The 23,525-nt window shown below is 42.2% G+C and overlaps 1 protein-coding gene across 1 annotated transcript in view; it reads left to right on the top strand.

Moving 5' to 3' along the window:
• LOC115792164 (arf-GAP with Rho-GAP domain, ANK repeat and PH domain-containing protein 1) overlaps positions 1-23,525 on the top strand; it is a 59,866-nt gene that overhangs the window by 15,688 nt on the left and 20,653 nt on the right. The window contains exons 9-18 of the mRNA XM_030746591.1: positions 12,388-12,448; positions 12,569-12,689; positions 16,736-17,000; positions 17,099-17,298; positions 18,298-18,383; positions 21,558-21,740; positions 21,862-21,930; positions 22,031-22,130; positions 22,223-22,279; positions 22,414-22,540. Of these exons, the coding sequence (XP_030602451.1) occupies positions 12,388-12,448; positions 12,569-12,689; positions 16,736-17,000; positions 17,099-17,298; positions 18,298-18,383; positions 21,558-21,740; positions 21,862-21,930; positions 22,031-22,130; positions 22,223-22,279; positions 22,414-22,540 (1,269 nt within the window). The remainder of the gene's footprint in view (positions 1-12,387; positions 12,449-12,568; positions 12,690-16,735; positions 17,001-17,098; positions 17,299-18,297; positions 18,384-21,557; positions 21,741-21,861; positions 21,931-22,030; positions 22,131-22,222; positions 22,280-22,413; positions 22,541-23,525) is intronic.

The following is a 23,525-nucleotide window of genomic DNA, read 5'->3' on the forward strand; positions in this document are numbered from 1 at the left end:
TCCCAAGAAGCGGAAAAGGGGAACCAGGGCCGGCGTCCAGGTGAAACGGAGAAGATACTGGAGGCTAGCTTCTTGGCTGTGGAGAGACTCCCGGTGCCTGCGACCAGTTCCTCTCCTGTCATTTGTCGTGGACCCTGCCCCGCCGTCTGTGGCAAGGGCTCCGTGGCTTAATGTTGGTGTGCTCACCTGGCGTCCAACATCTGTCCTCCGTTCTGCTAGTGGGAGCGCTGCCCCGACATCGATGCCGGTCTCACCTGGTTTTGGATTTACAACCCTGCACGGAAGGTGTACAGGTGTGCACAGGTGTTTAATTCAAGTGCCAGCTGTGGAGCAGTCAGCTGTGGAGTGTGCAGTTCAACCTTCACCGATCCGGTTTGCCCTGCTTAACGCTCGCTCAATTAAAAACAAATCGTTTATTCTCAACGATTTGTTTATTAACCCCTTAACTGGCAGCAAAAAAATCACCTGACAAAAACTACATAACGCCTTCTGGTCATTATTGGCTCTGAACAACCCATTTCATAGCCTATTAATCGGCTGCGTCTGGTCCGCGGGCCGAATGAAGTGCATTTATATGGCAGGCTAGACCCGCCCATTTTGACTGACACCTCATTCGGCCAGTCATGTTAAGAAATGGGTTTCCCAGAGCCAATAATACTCAGAGGGCGTCACGTAGCTTTGTCAGGTGATTTGGTGCAGCCAGTTACATGATTGGCCGAATGACGTGTCAATAAAAATGGGAGGGTCTAGCCTGCCATATAAAAGGGACTACAAACGGCCCGTCACCGGGCCCTTGCCAGTTAAGGGGTTAAAGAGTCTCTAGACTTCATGTGTCTGACTTAGACGTGGCAGCAAAGTATGGATTATAGTCATTTGAAGGAAATTTGTCTGGCTGGCTGCTCCGTCATTGGAACTCCACGTCTTTCAGGACGCGGCGGAGGACTCGCTGCTGTGTATCGGGACAAATTCACTTGCAAGCAGATGAATTCTGACTCCTTTACTTCATTTGAGCTACAGATGATGAAGGTCGGTTCTTTGAAAACTTTTTATTGTATCTTAATCTACCGCCCTCCTGGCGTTGCCGGAGCCTTTTTAAGTGAATTTAACGATCTGCTGTCATCCATCATCAAACTGGAGAAGGTAGTAATATTGGGAGATTTTAACCTTCATATTGATGATGCATCCTGTAACACGGCTGCTGATCTCATCACTATTTCTGAGACTTTTAACTTTAGGCAACATGTTTCTGGTCCCACACATATAAAGGGCCACACATTAGACCTTGTTTTTTCCCTGGGTTTAAATATAAATGATGTATGTGTGGAGGATGTACATGTGAGCGACCATAGCTGCATATATTTTAATCTGTTGCTGTTTTTGGATCCTTTGCCTCCTAAATTGAAAATGCAAAGGCGGATTATCAACCAAGACACTCCTAAAAGTTTCTCTGCCCTGTTTGATGCAAACATGCCTCACAGGGATGTGGACTCACTTGTTTTGTCCTTTAACAATCAGTGTAATTCTGTTTTAGACATCGTGGCACCTCTAAAACAAAGCATGGCCCAATCTTCAAATTGTTGCCCTTGGATGAACGAAAATATTCGTAGTTTTAAAAGATATTGTCGCAAGTTAGAACGTTTATGGAAGGCTTCCAAGCTTGAGGTTCACAGGTTACATCTTAAAGACTCTATTTTCTTATTAAATGACATGTTGAAAAACGCCAGAACAGAGTATTTTGCAAAGCTTATAGTTTCAAAAAAGAAAAATCCTAAAGTCTTGTTTGATACAATTAAGAAAATTGTCTCCCCTGATATTCCTCATGCACCAGTCTATACAAAGTCTGAATGCAATGAGTTTTTGAATTATTTTGTGAATAAGGTCACTGCCATCAGGTCAAGTATTTCTCCATCATGTTCTCAGTATTATTCCTGCAATTTGCTTACTTCTGACACCTGGTCCTCTTTTGCTCCTGTTACCTTACAGGACATCAGTGCTTTGCTTGATCGTATGAAACCGACTTCAAGCCCCCTCGATATCCTTCCCACTTCATTGTTCATTAGTGTGTTTGACTCTATTGGCCCCTGTATAGTGGAGATGATAAATACTTCTCTTCAAACTGGCTCAGTTCCCAGCTTCTTTAAACAAGCTGTTGTTGAGCCAATTTTAAAGAAACCTCATTTGGACCCATCTCTTCCAAACAGTTACAGGCCAATATCCAAATTGCCTTTTGTGTCAAAGATTTTGGAAAAAACGGTAGCAAAACAACTTAACCATTTCTTGGAAGAAAATAACGTTATGGACACTTTCCAGTCTAGTTTTTGCAAATTGCACTCCACTGAAACTGCGTTACTTAAAGTGTCTAGTGACATTTTGATGGCAGCAGACTCTGGAGAGTTAACAGTTTTGGTTTTATTAGATCTCACCTCTGCTTTTGATACTGTTGATCACAGTATCATGATAAACAGGCTTAGGGATCTGTTTGGGATTACTGGTGTTGTTTTAGAATGGTTCATGTCATATTTATCTGAGAGATCTTTTAGTGTTCATATGAATCAAGTGATGTCTGAAACAACAGTTTTGTCTTGTGGGGTACCTCAGGGATCTGTTTTGGGACCAATTCTCTTCTTACTTTATATATTTCCTCTAGGCCAAATTATAAGACGTTACAATGATATTTCTTATCATCTCTATGCTGATGACATTCAGCTATATTGCTCTTTCAAAGCCTCTGAGTTTTATGAATTGTCCAGTTTAAGTAATTGCCTGACAGAAATCAAGCAGTGGTTAAACGACAATTTCCTCCAGTTAAATACTGATAAAACCGAAACACTGATTACACTGGTCAACAACAAATTTGTTGTCTGCGTTTTTTCAGCTGATTTAGGATGAATCTGATGCGCTGAATCCAAAAATCACATTGGTTTTGCTCAATTAGGTCAAGTTTTTGAGCTATGGCCACATGTCATTTTTTACGTTTTTGTTCACATGTACGCATATGTGGAGCATTCTAGAAGAAGTTGGTGGGGTAAAATGCGATGTCGAATAAATGTTTTGATTGAAAATGATTATTTTAATGACAAGAAGTATTCAGGTCCGATAGTTCTGGGTGATTATGTCGAAAAGGGATCAGTTTGAAGTCATAAAACCTCGAAGTCTTCCAAAAATTGGTGCGGCAAAGCATAAAGTTGGTGGATCAAAACTAAAGTTAATGGGGCAGCCGCCTCACGAAGTGTATAGGAAAGTTTGCCTCTGTACCCATCGCTCACTCGACTACACTGAAGGAGAACTTTGAAGCGGTGAAGTATGTGCTGGAGAAAATTGGTTATGATCAGCATAAGTGGTTTATTTGTGTTGACCTGAAGATGGTGAACTTTTTGTTGGGACAACAGTCTGGCTTCACCAAGTACCCATGTTTTCTGTGCATGTGGGATAGTAGGGACCGTGCTCAGCATTACACAAAGAAGGACTGGCCTGTGCGGGAGGAATTGGTGCCTTGCAAAGGAAGGAACATCATCAATGACCCTCTGGTGGACAGAGACAGAATACTCTTCCCACCGCTGCACATCAAGCTGGGCTTAATGAAGCAGTTCATCAAGGCTCTGGACAAGGATGGTGACTGTTTCACTTACTTGTGCCAGGCTTTTCCAGGATTGACCATGGAGAAGTTGAAAGCTGGCATCTTTGACAGTCCTCAGATCCGTCAGCTCATCAGAGATCCAGAGTTCGAAAACTCAATGAACGAAGTGGAACTGGAAGTGTGGAAGGCATTTGTTCTGGTAGTGAAGAACTTTCTTGGCAACAATAAGGCCAGAAACTACGCAGAACTTGTCAACAACATGCTGACTGTGTCAAGATGCACTACCTATTTTCACATATGGACCGGTTTCCTGAGAACCTGGGTTCAATGAGTGACGAGCAGGGGGAGAGATTCCATCAGGACATGAAAGAGATGGAGACCAGGTATCAGGGTCGCTGGGATGCAGTCATGATGGCTGACTACTGTTGGACTCTGAAGAAAGACCTCCCTGCCGCTGGGCATTCCAGGAGTTCGAAGAAACGGAAGTTCAAGCCCTGAAGTTTGAACAATGGTGAAGCAACATGCAATTTACGTGTACTTACCTTTATCATTGCCCACCATTCAGTTTACAGTAATTGATGTTTCTATCAGGTAATCAATATATGTTGTTGGAAAAACATTTTTTTTTCTCTTAAAAACATATTTAGGATGATATGTGTTGACAAAAATCAGCTGATAATGCCACAAAAATGTAATCGATTTTGTCACAAGATCTGATTTTTTTTCAAATCAACTTAGCACAAAAACCTAACCTGATGGAGAAAAACGGATGCCATTTCCTGATTCAGCAGTGCAAAAATACCCTAAATCAGTTTGTCTGTGTAGATTCTCAGTTATCCAGGTCATAGTAGTCTCTGGAGCTTGAAAAAGGCGACTGGACTTCTTTTTGTTTCTTGAAGACGTTTCACCTCTCATCCGAAAGGCTTCTTCAGTTCTCAACCAAATGGTGGAGAGACCCAGGTATTTAAACCCCTGTGGGCGTAGTCCCCTGGAGGTGGTTATGACCCTCTATTGATCATGTGCTTGAACACATGTGCCCAGGTGTGAAGGGGGCGTGGGTCATATTTAATCAGTGGTTTCAGTTGAAACCAACTTAGGACTCCGCTCCATTGTTTCCTGTGGCCTATTGAGGTCACTGGAACAAAGGTGTGAATGGGGGTTGAGACGTCTGGGAAGGGAGCTCAGGACAGCACTGTAAGCGGGGGAAAGTTGGTGACGTAATCCACCTCCTCTGTTCAATGATGGTTGTTCACAGTGGACATAGATGGCTTCTTTCACTCCTCTTTCAAACCATCTGTTTTCCCTGTCCAAAATGTGAACATTGGCATCCTCAAAAGAGTGCCCTTTTTCCTTCAGATGCAGATGTACTGCTGAATCTTGTCCTGTCGAGGTGGCTCTTCTATGTTGTGCCATTCGTTTGTGAAGAGGCTGTTTGGTTTCACCAATGTAGAGGTCCGAGCACTCTTCACTGCACTGAACAGCATACACTACATCGCTGATCTTGTGTTTGGCGGGTTTGTCCTTGGGATGAACCAGTTTTTGTCTTAGGGTGTGACTTGGTTTGAAGTATACTGAGATGTCATGCTTGGAGAAACTTCTTCTGAGTTTCTCTGACAAGCCTGACACATATGGGATGACAATGTTGTTCCTCTTGTCCTTCCTATTCTCTGTAGTTTGTGTTTGGCCTTCATTCCTGTGCATCTTAGCTGATTTGATGAAGGCCCAGTTGGGGTAACCGCATGTTTTGAGGGCTTTCTTAATGTGTGTGTGTTCCTTATGCTTCCCTTCTGCCTTAGAGGGAACACTTTCCGCACGGTGTTGTAGGGTCCTGATCACCCCAAGTTTGTGTTCCAGAGGGTGGTGGGAGTCAAAGAGGAGATACTGGTCTGTGTGTGTGGGCTTCCGGTAAACTTCAATGTTGAGGCTTCCATCTTCCTCGATAAGCACCGCACAGTCCAGGAATGGTAACTTGTTATCTCTGGTGTCCTCCCTGGTAAAACGTATGTATTTATCCACTGAATTTATCGGACCTCTACATTGGTGAAACCAAACAGCCTCTTCACAAACGAATGGCACAACATAGAAGAGCCACCTCGACAGGACAAGATTCAGCAGTACATCTGCATCTGAAGGAAAAAGGGCACTCTTTTGAGGATGCCAATGTTCACATTTTGGACAGGGAAAACAGATGGTTTGAAAGAGGAGTGAAAGAAGCCATCTATGTCCACTGTGAACAACCATCATTGAACAGAGGAGGTGGATTACGTCACCAACTTTCCCCCGCTTACAGTGCTGTCCTGAGCTCCCTTCCCAGACGTCTCAACCCCCATTCACACCTTTGTTCCAGTGACCTCAATAGGCCACAGGAAACAATGGAGCGGAGTCCTAAGTTGGTTTCAACTGAAACCACTGATTAAATATGACCCACGCCCCCTTCACACCTGGGCACATGTGTTCAAGCACATGATCAATAGAGGGTCATAACCACCTCCAGGGGACTACGCCCACAGGGGTTTAAATACCTGGGTCTCTCCACCATTTGGTTGAGAACTGAAGAAGCCTTTCGGATGAGAGGTGAAACGTCTTCAAGAAACAAAAAGAAGTCCAGTCGCCTTTTTCAAGCTCCAGAGACCCCTAAATCAGTTGTAGAAATTTAGACAACATTCAAAAAGTAAAACATTGTTGCCCAGTGTTATTGCTCCTGACCACATGATCTCAGAAATTAGGCGACATATCAGATTCTTAGGCCCTTCTGTGCAATCAAGCCTCAGAAATTTAGGTGTCATTTTCGACAGTTCAATGTCCCTTGAGCATCACTCCAAACTGCTGGTTCGGAATTGTTTTTATCATTTAAGAAATATTTCAAAACTCAGATTATTGGTGTCAAAGGCTGAGCTTGAGATGATTATTCATGCTTTTATCTCTTCCCGTCTGGATTATTGTAATGGTCTTTTTACTTGTTTTAACAAATCAGCTTTGGATCGCCTTCAAACTGTGCAAAATGCTGCAGCAAGACTTTTAACTGGCACCAATAAGATAAGATAAGATAAGATAAGATAAGATAAGATAAAACTTTAATAATCCCACGACAGGGAAATTTGTGCATTACAGCAGCTCAATACAGAGAAAAAATGAAAAGGATGAGTAAGAACAAATAACTAAACTAAAAACTAAAATTCAATAGAATAAAATACAATAGAAGATCTCACATCACTCCAGTTTTGGCCTCTCTTCATTGGCTGCCAGTAAATCTTAGATTTCATTTTAAAATTTTAGTTTTAACCTTTAGGGCCTTACATGGCCAAGCCCCCCAGTATATCTCTGACCTGTTGAAAACATATTCTTCATCCAGAGCTCTTAGATCATCAGGTCAAAGGTTACTGTTGGTCCCTCGCACTCGTTTTAAAACTTGTGGGGATCGGGCTTTTGGGGCTGTGGCACCAAAGTTGTGGAATTCTCTTCCACTGTCTTTACGCTGTATAGACTCCATTGACTCTTTTAAAAAAGCAGCTGAAGACATTTTTATACAGACAAGCTTTTAATTAACATGTTATATTGTATTCTATTGTTTTTGTATTGTTGTACTTTTGTTTTTGTTTTTTGTTGTGAAGCACTTTGTGATTTATATCTGTGATAAGTGCTATATAAATAAATTTTACTTACTTACTTACTTACATAATAATTATTAATCCCTTTATGAAGATTTGTCTGGGAAATTAAAGTTCCAGTAGCAGCTTTACAGGTAACATAGGCACACAAACACAGCAGAAATCACAATAAACAAACAGACAAGTATTTCTTTATGTTGTGTTATGGTCAGGCTCAGGCCACTGCTTAGTCCTACACCTGGGAAGCAGCAGTCTGTCACTGAACAGGCTCCTCTGGTTGCTGATGTCAGTGTGCAGAGGGTGACTGGCATCATCCACAATGTCCAGTAGTTTGTCCATAGTCCTCTTCTCTGCCACCGTCACCAGAGAGCCCAGTTTCGTGCTGACCAAAGAGCCGGCCCACCTGATCAGTTTGTCTAGCCTGGATGTGTCCAGCCTGGATCAACTGTGAGGTGAGGGCCACAGGCCGGAAGTCATTCAGCTCGCTAGGCCGGTCCTTCTTTGGGACTAGAACAACACAGGATGTCTTCCAGAGGGTGGGCACTCTCTCCAGTTGCAGGCTGAAGTTGAAGATGTGTTGGAGTGGTTCATCCAGTTCAGCAGCACAGGTCTTCAGCAGTCTGGGATGTTAACAAAGCACTACTGTATATCAGCACGTGAAGACCTTCAGAAAGGTTCTTCTTCATTTCCAAATCTTCAGGCCTAATCTGTCTCAAGACAAAACCTTCTGCTGATACGAGCACTGAACCAGGCTAACCTGGCAGTGGGTTCATACACAAGTCCCAGGACTGATCCCTGAGGAACAATTCAATTCAATTCAACTTTATTTAAATAGCGCCAAATCACAACAAACAGTCGCCTCAAGGCGCTTTGTATTGTGGGTAAAGACCCTACAATAATACAGAGAAAGTCCAACAGTCAAAACGACCCCCTATGAGCAGCACTTGGTGACAGTGGGAAGGAAAAACTGTCTCCCGAATCCAAGCTGGAAGCTGGTTCCACAGAAGAGGGGCCTGAAAGCTGAAGGCTCTGCCTCCCATTCTACTCTTAAGTATCCTAGGAACCACAAGTAAGCCAGCAGTCTGAGAGTGAAGTGCTCTATTGGGGTGATATGGTACTATGAGGTCTTTGAGATAAGATGGGGCCTGATTATTCAAGACCTTGTATGTGAGGAGAAGAATTTTAAATTCTATTCTAGATTTAACAGGGAGCCAATGAAGAGAAGCCAATATGGGAGAAATCTGCTCTCTCTTTCTAGTCCCTGTCAGTACTCTAGCTGCAGCATTTTGGATCAGCTGAAGGCTTTTCAGAAAGCTTTTAGGACAGCCTGATAATAATGAATTACAATATCCAGCCTAGAAGTAATAAATGCATGAATTAGCTTTTCAGCATCACTCTGAGAAAGGATGTTTCTAATTTTAGAAATATTGCGCAAATGCAAAAAAGCGGTCCTACATATTTGTTTAATATGTGCATTGAAGGACATATCCTGGTCAAAAATGACTCCAAGATTTCTCACAGTGTTACTGGAGGCCAAAATAATGCCATCCAGAGTAAATATCTGGTTAGACACCATGTTTCTAAGATTTGTGGGGCGAAGAACAAGAATTTCAGTTTGATCTGAATTTAGAAGCAGGAAATTAGAGGTCATCCAGGCCTTAATGTCTTTAAGACATTCCTGCAGTTTAATTAATTGATGTGTGTCATCTGGCTTCATTGATAGGTAAAGCTGAGTATCATCTGCATAACAATGAAAATTGATGCAGTGCTTTCTAATAATACTGCCTAAGGGAAGCATGTATAATGTAAATAGAATTGGTCCTAGCACAGAACCCTGTGGAACTCCATAATTAACCTTAGTGTGTGAAGAAGACTCCCCATTTACATGAACAAATTGGAGTCTATTAGATAAATATGATTCAAACCACTGCAGTGCAGTACCTTTAATACCTATAGTATGCTCTAATCTCTGTAATAAAATGTTATGGTCAACAGTATCAAAGCTGCACTGAGGTCCAACAGGACAAGCACAGAGATGAGTCCACTGTCAGAGGCTGTAAGAAGATCATTGGTAACCTTCAGTAATGCTGTTTCTGTGCTGTGATGAATTCTGAAACCTGACTGAAACTCTTCAAATAAACCGTTCCTCTGCAGATGATCAGTTAGCTGTTTTACAACTACTCTTTCAAGAGTCTTTGAGAGAAAAGGAAGGTTGGAGATTGGCCTATAATTAGCTAAGACAGCTGGGTCAGTGATGGCTTTTTAAGCAGAGGTTTAATTACAGCCACCTTGAAGGTCTGTGGTACATAGCCAACTAATAAAGACTGATTGATCATTTTTAAGATTGAAGCATCAATAATTGGAAAGACTTCTTTGAACAGTCTAGTAGGAATGGGATCTAACAAACATGTTGCTGGTTTGGAGGAAGTAACTATTGAAGTTAACTCTGAAAGATCAACTGGAGCAAAAGAGTCTAAACAAATACCAGCAGTGCTGAAAGCAGCTGAACATGAAGAATAATCTTTGAGATGGTTATGAATAATTTTTTCTCTAATGTCTAAAATTTTATTTGTAAAGAAATCCATGAAGTCACTACTAGTTAACGTGAAAGGAATACTTGGCTCTACAGAGCTCTGACTCTTTGTCAGCCTGGCTACAGCGCTGAAAACAAACCTGGGGTTGTTCTTATTTTCTTCAATTAATGATGAATAGTAAGATGTCCTAGCTTTACGGAGGGCTTTTTTATAGAGCAACAAACTCTTTTTCCAGGCTAAATGAGCATCTTCTAATTTAGTGAGACGCCATTCCCTCTCCAGCTTTCGGGTTATCTGCTTTAAGCTGTGCGTTTGTGAATTATACCACGGAGTCAGGCACTTCTGATTTGAAGCTTTCCTTTTCAGAGGAGCCACAGTATCCAAAGTTATACGCAGTGAGGATGTAAAACTATTGACGAGATAATCGACCTCACTGGGAGCAGAGTTTAGGTAGCTGCTCTGCACTGTGTTGGCACTGAAGAGCATAACAATGAAGGAATTAGATCCTTAAACTTAGTTACAGCACTTTCAGAAATACTTCTACTGTAATAAAACTTATTCCCCACTGCTGTGTAATCCATTAAAGTAAATGTAAATGTTACTAAGAAATGATCAGACAGGAGGGGGCTTTCAGGGAATACTGTTAAGTCTTCAGTTTCTATGCCAGAGTAGGATTAAAGTGGTGGGTGGGCTCCTTTACATTTTGAGAGAAGCCAATTGAATCTAACAATAGATTAAATGCAGTGTTGAGGCTGTCATTCTCAGCATCTACATGGATGTTAAAATCACCCACTATAATTATTTTATCTGAACTGAGCACTAAATCAGATAAAAAGTCTGAGAAATCAGACAGAAACACTGAGTAAGCACCAGGTGGACGATAGATAATAACAAATAAAACAGGTTTTTGATTTTCCCAATTAGGATGGACAAGACTAAGAGTCAGGCTTTCAAAAGAATTAAAACTTTGTCTGGGTCTGTGATTAATTAATAAGCTGGAATTGAAGATTGCAGCTACTCCTCCTCCTCGACCTGTGCTTCGAGCATTCTGACAGTTACTGTGACTCGGGGGTGTTGATTCATTTAAACTAACATATTCATCCTGCTGTAACCAGGTTTCTGTAAGGCAGAATAAATCAATACGTTGATCAATTATTAAATCATTTACTAATAGGGACTTGGAAGAGAGAGACCTAATGTTTAACAATCCACATTTAATTGTTTTATTTTTTGGTGCAGTTGATGAAGTTGTATTATTTATTGTTTTTGAATTTTTATGCTTAAATACCTTTTTGCTGATTTTAGCTTTGTTTTTTGGTGGTCTGGGAGCAGCACCGACTCTATGGGGATGGGGTTTTGGGGGGATGGCAGGAGGAGAGAAGCTGCAGAGAGGCGTGTAAGACTGCAACTCTGCTTCCTGGTCTCAACCCTGGGTAGTCAGGTTTTAGGAGGGTTAATAAATTTGGCCATATTTCTAGAAATGAGAGCTGCTCCATCCAAAGTGGGATGGATGCCGTCTCTCCTAACAAGACCAGGTTTTCCCCAGAAACTTTGCCAATTATCTATGAAGCCCACGTCGTTTTTTGGACACCACTCAGACAGCCAGCAATTCAAGGAGAACATGCGGCTAAACATGTGGCTCCTGGTCTGATTGGGGAGGGGCCCAGAGAAAACTACAGAGTCCGACATTGTTTTTGCAAAGTTACACACCGAGTCAATATTAATTTTAGTGACCTCCAATTGGCGTAACCGGGTGTCATTACTGCCGACGTGAATAACGATCTTACCAAATCTACGATTAGCCTTAGCCAGCAGTTTCAAATTTCCATGAATGTCGCCTGCTCTGGCCCCTGGAAGACATTTGAATATGGTCGCCGGTGTCTCTAGCTTCACGTTTCTCAAAACAGAGTCGCCAATAACCAGAGTTTGTTCCTCGGCGGGTGTGTCGCCGAGTGGAGAAAAACGGTTAGAGACGTGAACAGGTTGGTGGTGTACCCGGGGCTTCTGCTTAGGACTACGCTTCCTCCTCACCGTCACCCAGCCGGCCTGTTTTCCCTGCTGCTCGGGATCTGCTGGGGGGGAGCTAACGGCGGCTAAGCTACCATGGTCCGCACCCACTACAGGGGCCTGGCTAGATGTAGGATTTTCCAGGGTGCGCAGCCGAGTCTCCAGTTCAGAAAGCCTGGCCTCCAGAGCTACAAACAGACTACATTTATTACAAGTACTGTTACTGCTAAAGGAGGCCGAGGAGTAACTAAACATGTGACACCCAGAGCAGGAAAGTGCAGGAGAGACAGGAGAAGAAGCCATGCTGGTAGTGAGTCGGCTAAGGTCTAAGCTACTAGCTGCGCTAAGCTAGCGAATTTCTAAAAACAAATAAAGTGAATAATGTGAATACAGGTGATTCAGCAAAGAGTATGCTCTTTAAAGTAGGTGAAGATTACACTAAAATATGTTATTATCCAGATAAATCGAGTTATACAGATATAACAGCTAACAGACAGCAAAACACTGTGCTCCGAAACAGGAACAGGAAGTGATACAATACCGCAGTGAGAGCCAACACCAAGTGACCAACAACAGATTAAAAACCAAAGCTTATCATGGCCGGCAGGTGACTGATTACCTGGACAGGTGGATGATGGAACGTGTTTTCTGTCTTTAACAGATATAATGTTTTATGGGCGATGCTGGATGGACAGCTGATGTCTCTGTGGAAAAAACGCACAGTAAGCCTCTCACCTGTCTCACCTGTCTCCTCATGTTTATTTGTCTCACTGTGTCTACCTGTCTCCTCGTGTTCACCTGTCTCTCTGCTCTCAGCTGACTGCCTCTGCTTTGTTCTTCAGGACCGGTTCAGTGAGGTGTTGTTTCACGTTTCCAGCATCACCAACGTGAAGAAACAGGACAACTGCAGATTCTCTGTGTACTTCAGGAAGAAGCATTATGACTTCATGGCTCATAATGATGGTAAGAATAATCGACTCTTCTGGTTTCTACTGGATTCTATTGAATGAACACAGAAAGCACAGAGGGGAGTCCCACCCTTGAGTCATTTGTGATTGTAATGGAGCAGTGACAGAGGTTCAGACCACAGTGACAACACAAAAAGGCCGCACAGGGTCAAAACACCTTGTCAGCAGATTCCAATATGTACCTGAAGAGCCTTAAACAAGTTCTTCTAATGTGACAGGTTAAGATAAACAGAGCGGGGATCATCAGGGACAAACTTTGGAATCAAGCTGAAATAGTTTCAGTCCACTTTTTCATGCCAGTTCACACTTGTTTGAATCTTCTTGGTTTATGAATTGACCTCTAGTATTTCTTTTTTTTTTTTTTTAATAACTTTATTTGTATAATTTCAATTTAACATACAGAAAAGTAATGAATACAATCAGCATATGTGCAGAACTTGAACAGAGCAACCCCATATTCAACCTCTCAGAGAGAGAATGAAACCCAAGTAGAAAGGAAGATGCCAGAAGAAACAGAAAGTTAGTGAGATATGTAAATGTGTGTATATATGTAGCTGTAATTAAAGAGAGAAGAAGGAAAAAAAAAAAAAAAAAAGAAAAAAAAGGGGGGTGGGGAGGGTGGAAAGGGGAAGGGGCAGGAACCTCCATAGTGCATGCATAAGTATGGGCAACCACTAAATTAATCGAGACTACTAAATTAAGCTTTATGAAATGTTTGTATTTTTTACAAACTCAGTAAAAGAAGACCAGGCCTCTGTGAATTTTTCGTGGCATCCCATTTTGCTGTACCTAATTTTTTCAAGCTGCAGCATGGATAGCATCTCTTTAATCCAACTTTCAAAAGTAGGGGGTTTATTGGACTTCCACTGGAGAAGAATGAGTCTGCAAGCCATTAAAGAGGCAAAAGCTATTGCTTTAGTTTGTGTTTTAGGGACTCTAATTTCTGAGGGGAAAATCCCAAAGACCCCCACATGGGGAGAAGGTGTTAGCGTTCTCCCGCACATGTGAGAAATAACCCCGAAGATTCCTGCCCAGAAACTATTTAATAGTTGACAGTTCCAAAACATATGGCCTAAGGTAGCTCGGTCCGCATGGCATCTTGGACACGCCGGGTTCACGTTGGAGTATATCCTAGAGAGTTTATCATTAGAATAGTATAGACGGTGCAGAACCTTGAACTGTATTAGGCACTGTCTAATGCAGATGGAGGAAGTGTGAATACTTTCTAAACAGTGTTGCCAGTAATCTTTCGGTAGGCTCTCATCCAGATCTCGTTCCCAGGCTAATCTTGTGTTCTCCCAATGCGATGGGTTGATACTCTGAATTATAGCATATATTTTTGCAATGTTTTTCTTTGCATAGGGGTTTAATGCAAGTATCTCATCCACTGCATTTTTTATGGGGGGGGACGAGAGAGAGAAATGCTTACTGACAAAACTTCTGAGTTGTAGAAATCTAAAAAAGTGAGATTTTGGGATACCATAGCATTTCTGCAACTTATCAAAGGGTATGAGCGCATCCTTGTCAAACAAATCTTTAAGAAAGACCACACCTTTTTTATGCCAGTGTTGGAATGCTACATAATTTTTGGAAGGCTGAAAAAGATGGTTATTTACTAGGGGTGAAAACAGGCTTAGCTGTTTTAGATGAAAGTGCCTCCTAAACTAGTACCATATTTTCAGAGTGTGTCGTACAACAGGGTTGAATATTGGGGGTTGTTGGCCTGCAGGTATTGATGAACTCAGTAATGATATAAGGGGGATCGCTGGATCACTGTCAACTTCCATACTAGCCCATAGGGGGCCTTGGTTAGTCTTCCAAAGGGTTGTCCAAAACATGGTTTTACTGATGTTTACAGCCCAATAGTAATAAATTAAACTAGGCAGGCCTAAGCCTCCTGTTGCTTTTGGCTCCTCCAGAAATCTCTTTTTCATTCGTGGGACAGATTTGTTCCATATGTATGAGGAAATTAGTTTGTCGATTTCACTGAATACAGACCTAGGTAAAAAGTAAGGGATCATTTGGAAAAAATACAGAAAACGAGTCAATACTGTCATTTTAATTGTATTTACCTTTCCGACCTCTAGTATTTCTAACTGAATTCTTTTTGTAAACATGGTATCTGAGGGTTTACTCTGCTTTACTGAATTGCATCACAGTTTTTCACAGCTGAATCAGGCTGTAGTGGGTCCAGATGTAACTGGCTCTGGTTTGTCAGGTTTGACTCTGATCTGATGGACTGATCCAGCACCTGAAATCAGGCTCTGTAGCCCCTTAACTGGCAAGGGCCCGGTGACGGGCCGTTTGTAGTCCCTTTTATATGGCAGGCTAGACCCTCCCATTTTTATTGACACGTCATTCGGCCAATCATGTAACTGGCTGCACCAAATCACCTGACAAAGCTACGTGACGCCCTCTGAGTATTATTGGCTCTGGGAAACCCATTTCTTAACATGATTGGCCGAATGAGGTGTCAGTCAAAATGGGCGGGTCTAGCCTGCCATATAAATGCACTTCATTCAGCCCGCGGACCAGACGCAGCCGATTAATAGGCTATGAAATGGGTTGTTCAGAGCCAATAATAACCAGAGGGTGTTATGTAGTTGTTTCAGGTGATTTTATTTGCTGCCAGTTAAGGGGTTAAAGCAGTCAGGTACAGGGTTATTAAAAACGAAATAATGAAAACATTTTTGTTCACTGAAATAAAAAAAAATATAATTAAAAGGAAAAAGCAATAACTAACTAAAACTGAAATTATAGATAAAATGACCTTCGTTTTCCTGTTTGTCATTTTATTTAAAAGCCTTGTGAAATCATATTTCTGCTCTCCGAGTTTAAGCTGGGAGCGCCGTCAGGCAGCTGTGTGCGTGCGTGTGCACGAGAAAGTGGCAGAGTCGCTCTGAACCTACGAGGTAACCTAACGTGCACCTCTGCACTTGTTGGGTCCACGCAGCAGCAACGTTGTGATTAACCTCTTCAGTCCTTGTGCGTTTCCGGCTACTTTATCAGTCAGAGAATAACAATCAGTTATTCTCAGTTAGCAGTCAGTTCAGCAATCAGTTAGCATCAATATAAGGACTCACAAATGTCAGCAAATTCCTGGAGGGAGCTGCTAAAACTGTCGGATTGGACGCGAGGGAATGAAGAAAGTCAAAAAACAGGGACAAATATGTTTGCAGCCAAAACACTGAGCACAAAGAACGAGTACCAAAAAAAGTCCCAGCCAGCACCGCATATAAAACACCAGCACATGACTGTAAGATAATTAACACACACAATCCAGCTACACAAGCATGAATGTGGACATGAGGTCGGCCACTTCTGTAGGTTGTACAGAGGCCACAAAGACCCTGAAGGCTAATTAGAGCAGCTAACCAAGCTAGCTCCAAAACAGAAGCAGCTTCAACATCAGGATGCAGCTGGATTTTACCTTTGACTCCTTCAAAAAGTTTGTTTTTGTCAAACACCAAATGTAGCTGTTGTTAATCTGCTGCACTGATGCTGAACTTTATTGGGAGTTTATTGTAGAATTTATTGAGTTTGGAGTTCATGTTTTTCTTTGTTTCTCCCTGTTGATGTTCATGTGTGTCCTTAATATTACACACATTTAGCAGCTGCTGTCTGTGAACAGTTGGTTGTTAAATATATTTCTTTGAACAGTATCTTTTGTCGAGTTTTCATTACACAATAGTCACTCTGCATCTGACAAAGTATGAAAAACTAAAACTAAGCATTAAACCAAAAATAAAAACTAATAAAAATGAGAAAAACCGCTCTGAGAACGAACTCAAACTAAGCTTTAATGTAAAATCCAAAACTGCTATAACCCTGGTCAGGTAGATCCTGCAGACTGGAGCCAGCATGCAGTCGCTGCAGGGACTCGGGCTCCGTTAAACCTGGTCTTGTTCCAGTGAAATCCCTGGTGTGTGTTTTTTTGTAAGCTGGAGAGATTTTGGCAGAATTTCAAACACACACCTGAGATTTCAGCCTCTCACCGCAGGGACGTTTTTCTTCTACTTGTGTTTTTTGTTTGTCCCTCAGAGGTTCAGGATGGTTGGGTCACTTCTCTTCTGGCGACTCGAGGCCATCCAAGCCCCACCCCCCCAGAAATCCACGGACAAATCACCATTAAGGACATGCGGGGCCGTGCCTATGCTGCAGTCTGGGGTCATGACCTTTGGATTTACCCCAACAAAGAGGGCTTCCAGCTGGGTGTCGCCTCCTTTTCCGTCCCCCTGAACGTGGCCTCGGTCAAATCTACAGGGAAACACTCGTTCAGCCTCATCACTCCATACAGGACCTTCAAGTAAGCCCCGTCTGTGTGTCAGGCTGCCTACCTGTCTACTGTTGTGTGGTAAAATCTTGTACTCCTTTCCTCTTTCTAACCCCACCCCCTGCCTCCAGCATGTCTGTGGATTCGTCGAAGGATCTCTCCACCTGGTTAGACAGCCTGTCATCGACTATCCAGAGCGCGCTGTCCTGCAGTCAGGTGGCGCTGCGTCTCTGGGAAAACCCATACAACAAGGTGTGTGGTGACTGCAGCGCAGCCAATCCAGAGTGGGCGTCAGTCAACCTGCTGCTCGTCATGTGTCAGCGCTGTGCAGGTATGGCGGTCCACCTGGTACAGGTGGAAAGATTAGTCCAGACAGTTGTTTAAGAGCAGAACTGTGACAGTCCAAATAGTTCAAACTGAAAGCTGAATTCAGATAATCTTTGGTCAAATACATGAAGTACCAAAGCAGAATTACCCAGCAGTCACATCAGAACATGAGCATGAAAAAATGAAAGGCAAAAAATAAAAATATCAAGGAAAATATGTGACAGAACAGATCTGAATCTAAGAGCGTTCGGCGGGCACTGATTCATGTCCAAGAGACGGGACGGCTTTTCCCAGACTGGTTCAGGAAAACCTTCTGCATTCATTTTAAAAGATCAGAGTTAGTCAGAAAAGCAGCCTGAATCAAATATAACAAGGTGCAGACAATATTTCAGTACATCTATTTAAGCCCCCAAACAGAAACCATTAAAACGCTGTTCCAAGATCTCAGTGATATCAGGGGAGGAGTAAACACTAACAGCAGAAACAGCTCTCAGGTGAACGTTACAGATCAGAAGGCGAGTCTTTACAGGCATTTACTTTGATTTTGCAGAACGTCACAGTTCATGTGATGCTGACTAAATGAAATGAGACTCGTCCCAGTTCAACACTGGTAATAAAACGTGCAGTCTCGGCACCTGGGTGACTTAGTGGTGAAGCCGGCTACCAGATACATATGCCACGTTGCGGTGTGGACAGCGTGAGTTCGAGTCCCGTCCCGTCGCCAATTTGCCCACGTGTCTTTCCCTGTATCTCCCTCTCTACTGCACAAAAATGAAAAAAAAAAAAAAGGTGCAGTCGGAAGGAAACACACCTGTCAATAAAACACGCCTGCTGATAACACACCTGCAAACTGTTGACTGCAATAAAATGAAACACCATAAAACCAAGAAATGCACGTGATTTTCCAGGTGAACCAAAACTCCTGTGAACCAGAGAAGGAATGCTAACAATGCTAACAAACCCACTGGTTTGAATTCAGAATGCTAACAGTGTGTGTTCTCAGGTCACCATCGTGCTCTTGGCAGTAACCTGTCGAAGGTCCGCAGTCTAAGGATGGACAACAAAATCTGGACTGAACCACTCATCCAGGTGAGGGGGTGGGGACTGAACCACTCATAGATAACTAACACCATGTTATACCAGCACAGCACTAACATGGTCCAGAGGTCCAGTTCAGGGACTCCAGGTAGCTGAGGTGAAGCCTAGTAGAAAGTTAGCAGCTGTAACTGCCATCTACCTGTCCGTCAAAGAGGCCACGCCCCTTATAATGCAAACTTTAATCCAGTTTAAACTAGGGATGCACTGATCCGATATTCAGTATTGGTCCGATCCTGACCTAAATTACTGGATCGGATATAGGAAAGAAATAAAAAATGCAATCCGATCCGACCCACATTAGCTGCATTACAGTTCGCCGTAGTCGTCGTCTTCTTGTGGGTTTGTGGTTGACCAAACCAGCTTAGAGCTGCATTACCGCCACCTACCGGAATGGAGTGGGAATCAGGAAATAACCCCCTCAGTTCTCCGTCGCTGCGACGAATTCCCTTTAACACTGAGTGGATCATCGCTGACACGTTTTTCCACGTCTCCACCGCTCTCTGCATGTTTGTGCTGAGAATTTCAGCTGTTATTTTTTTCTCTACTTCAGCTCCCAGTTTCCTAGCAAGCGCAGCTATTAGCACTAGCAGTCGTTCGGTACCGGAAGGACCCCTTCCCCGTCAAAATATTTTTTATACTTTAATCCCTGATTAGTGACTAAATATAGACCTGCAGCAGAAACGTATTTAGGAGAATGCTTGTGAATACAAAGCATTACAAGATTAGCTCACACAGCCCCCAGTTTTTCAACATAAACACTGATGAAGCAACAGCAGCAGTCAGCTGATTTACGTGCAGTCTGTCTGCGCAAAGAGGCGGAGCCTGTGAGCTCAGATGGAGCGGAAGAAAGTTTTCTCCCTGTAAGCACCATTAAACCTTTACTGGGAAACAGCTGCAGTACGGAAGTTAAAATATGCAGATGAACTGTTAATACGAAACAAGTATTTCTTATCCAGTTACGCGGGTAATCGATGGAATAATCGATAGAATTGGATTTTACATTATCGTTTAGTTTTAGTTAGTTTTTACTTTTTTTTCTTTAATTCAGTTAGTTTTAATTAGTTTTCAGGGTGGTTTTGCTCGTTTTTATTAGTTTTTATTTTTGGTTTATTGCTTAGTTTCAGTATTAGTTTTAGTTTTTCATACTTTGTCAGGTGCAAGATTCAAGGCATAAGAGTGACTATTGTGCAATAAAAACTCAACAAAAGGTACCGTAAAGAAATATATTCAACAACCAGCTGTTCACAGACAGCAGCTGCTAAATGTGTGCAATATTAAGGACACACATGAACACCAACAGGGAGAAACAAAGAAAACCATGAACTCCAAACTCAATAAACTCTACAATAAAGTTCAGAGTCAGTGCAGCAGATGAACAACAGCTTCTGTTTTGGAGCTAGCTTGGTTAGATGCTCGATATGTGGCCGACCTCATGTCCACATTTCTGCTTGTGTAGCTGGATTGTGTGTGTTCATTACCTGACGGTCGTGTGCTGGTGTTTTATATGAGGTGCTGGCTGGGACTTCTTTTGGTCCTCGCTCTTTGTGCTCAGTTTTTTGGCTGCAAACATATTTGTTCCTGTTTGTTCACTTTCTTCATTCTCTCGTGTCCATTCTGATAGTTTTGGCAGCTCCCTCCATGAATTTGCTGACATTTGTGAGTCCTTGTATTGATTTTTCCTGATTGTTATTCTCTCACTGATAAAGTGGCCGGAAACGTACAAGGATGGAACAGGTTCATCACAACGTTGCGGCTGCGTGGCAGCGACGAGTAGTCACATTTCTCCAGAGCTGAACACCAGATTACGTCGGTTCAGAGGTTTCCGTAGTTGCCTTGTGTGCGCTTCTCAGGTGGACTTTGATGTTGCTGTTTTTTCCTCACTGAGACGTGTTCCATACATTTTTCATCATTCACAACAAGACACGCTTCTATCTGTATTATCGGACTCAAAGAAACTCCATACGGGACTCTGCCGCTTTCTCGGCAGAACGCTGCCATTACTTTGAGGACCAGCTTGGTGAGCACGCACACGCGGGCACACAGCTGCCCGACGGCGCTCCCAGCTTAAACTTGGAGAGGGGAAAAATGATCAATTCATAAGGCTTTTAAATAAAATGACAAACAAGAAAATGAAGGATTTTTTATCTATAATTTTAGTTATTTTTAGTTAGTTTTTTAAACTCACAATACAGTTTTAGTTAGTTATTGTTTTTTCCTTTTAATTTTAGTTTTTATTTATTTCAGTTAACAACAATGTTTTTTCAATTTCAGTTTTCGTTATTTCGTTCGTTTTCGTTAACTATAATAACCCTGTCGATTATAAAATAATCATAATCAATAATCAAATAATCAAAATAAATAATCAATAGTTGCAGCCCTAATGAAATTTGCAACATACCATGAGCCAATGCATCACCTTCTCACATAGGAGCAACAGGATTCAGGTGATAGAGCGATTGTTGTAAGTAAGTAAAGTTTTTTTATATAGCGCTTTATACAGACAACAAGTCACAAAGTGCTGTACAATAATTAAAACACAATATCAAAAAAACAAAAAACAAAACATATAAAACACCATGTTAAAAACATATAAACATTACCATATTTAAAGAATAAAATTAAAGTCAACAGAAAGTCTGGTTAAATAGAAAAGTTTTCTGTTTTTTTAAGACTCCACAGAGTCAGTTAAATGGAGCTGGAGTGGTAAACAGTTCCAGAGCTTTGGCACCACTGCCTGAAAAGCTCTGCCCCTCCCTGGTCCTTAGTCTTGTACGTGGGACAACTAAAAGATTTTTATTTTGTTGTGTGAGAGATTTTTGACTTGCATCCAGGCACAAAAACAATTTTTTTTTTAAAAAAAAAGATAGGATTTGTATCGGTATCGGCAGATATCCAAATGTAAAATATCGGTATCGGACATAAAAAGGGGTATCGTGCCATCCCTAGTCTAAACAGGTGAGTTACAGAAACATCCTCCCCCGTACGGCTGTTATGAAGGGGAAATTAGCCACAGAGACTAAAGCAGTTTCTGTATCAGACTGTAAACATGTTTATTTCTGCTTGAAAGTTTAACATGGGGTCTATGGGGACTGACTCACTGCTGCCTCTGCTGGACACCGGAGGAACTGCAGCTCACTTTGACTTTTACCTTCAATCTTCTGCCAGCTGTTTGTTACATATGGTAACCAGCTGGCAAATCAGGTGTGGGCTCCAGCGGTGCCGGCAGTGGAGCAGCTCCTCCCGGAGTCAACAGATGAGGAGAGGTCAAAGTTCATCAAGGATAAATACAGCAGTGGGCGCTACAGACGGGCCCACGCGCTGGCCTCATTTCCCTCCATGATGGAGCAGGTCTGAATTTCATACAACCCCAGAATCTGTTCAGCCAACTCAAACAGTCGCACCCACACCTTAAGCTGATGTCTGTGTGTGTCTGTGTCTGTGTGGGTGTGTGTGTGTGTGTGTGTCTCAGAGGCTGTATCAGGTGGTGTGCACTGATGATGTCGAGGAAACGATGTCTCTGATCTGCTCCGGGGCAAAGGTCACTTTCACTCTTTGTTCTCTGTTTATGAGGCTCGTTTAGCTCCTCAAAGATTTATGACATAAACAGCGTCCTTCATCTGAGGCTTTCACCTGTGCAGGTGTCTTCATCAGACCCACAGACCCCCTCCCTCATCCTGCTGGCAGAACGAGCCAATCAGGCTCTGCAGACCGAGCTGCTCCGAGTCAATGAGTACACAGGTAACACACGTACACACACACACACACACACACACACACGTAAAAATAAAGGCTGCTCTAAGCTCACCTGTCTGTGTGTTTTCTGTGCTCAGAGGTTCCGCCTCACCAGCCCCAGTCAGCCAGAAAAAGACTTGACTCCGCCCCCTCAGGTATAGAGTTCAAATGAAGCCAGGTAGACACATAGAGATTAAAATACTGCACATGAATATCAGCATGATGAGAGGCCAGAAACACTTTGATCCACCCAAACATCAACAAACACTCACCTGTATTACCTGTGCAGGTGAAGAGGAGGAGGAGCTTCATGGGAAACTGGAGGATGATCGTTTTCTCTTCTCTTTGGAAAATGAATCAGCAGCCTGCGACGTGCTCGACCTGCGAGAGGTTCTGTCTGTCTTCCTCAAAGATGGGTAAACATACCTCTGATCCTACAGTACTACAGTACACTGCAGTAATACTGCGTTTTAGAGGTTTTTAACAGGAAAAACACCTGACTGAACAAAGCACACCACCTATAAGCTGCATCTGAAAGGTGGATGAAAATCATGATGATGTTTGTTTTGTCATCATAGTGAGAAAAGGAAGGACACACATCCAAGGTAATTAAAGGCTGGGTGCTGGGCCAAAAACTAACAAGGACACAGAGAACAGGGTCTGCAGACCTGCAAAGCTCCTGAATAAGATTATTTAACAGGAGACAAACCTCAGCAAACCAGTGACGTTTCAGGCCATAAATTGCCCTTCTTCAGACTTAACCAAACAAAACAGGACTAATTGTATATATACACACAATACTATGTCATGTGATGAGGCTGCCTTCCAATCAGAGAAGAGGAAGACATAGAGCAAACGTGTACAAAATCAACCATCATCGTGAAAGAAATTATATAAATATACAAATATAATTATACAAATATAATACCAAAAATATAGAAATATTAAACATACCAATCCAGCTATTCATATATATAAAATATACACACAAGTATATACAGAAAATACAGATAATATGAGAAAGTCCCATATGTCCTGCAATTCTGAAAAAGTTTTAAATACAAAAAGATTAAAATATATACAATCAAAAATGCACAGGAAAGAGACCAGTGCAACACAACACAGCCAAAAAAAAAAATTACAGCAATAAACAATCTAAATATAGGAATGGCAAAATGGGGAACCAATAAATAAGTAGAGTTTATAGAAAAGGTCTCAGGTCAAATTCCTCATTAAGACCATGAGGAGCTAATGTGTCCAAAAAGCCACTCTTCTTAATAGAGAGGAATTGATGTCGCCACCGCGACGATGGGGTTTAACAGCTTCGATCCCACAGTAGGTGAGAGCAGACACATAATGAACAGCAAGAGAGCTTTTAGCGTCATGATTACGTATACTGGA

Source organism: Archocentrus centrarchus, chromosome 14 (assembly GCF_007364275.1).
Source record: "Archocentrus centrarchus isolate MPI-CPG fArcCen1 chromosome 14, fArcCen1, whole genome shotgun sequence".
NCBI lineage: Eukaryota > Metazoa > Chordata > Actinopteri > Cichliformes > Cichlidae > Archocentrus > Archocentrus centrarchus.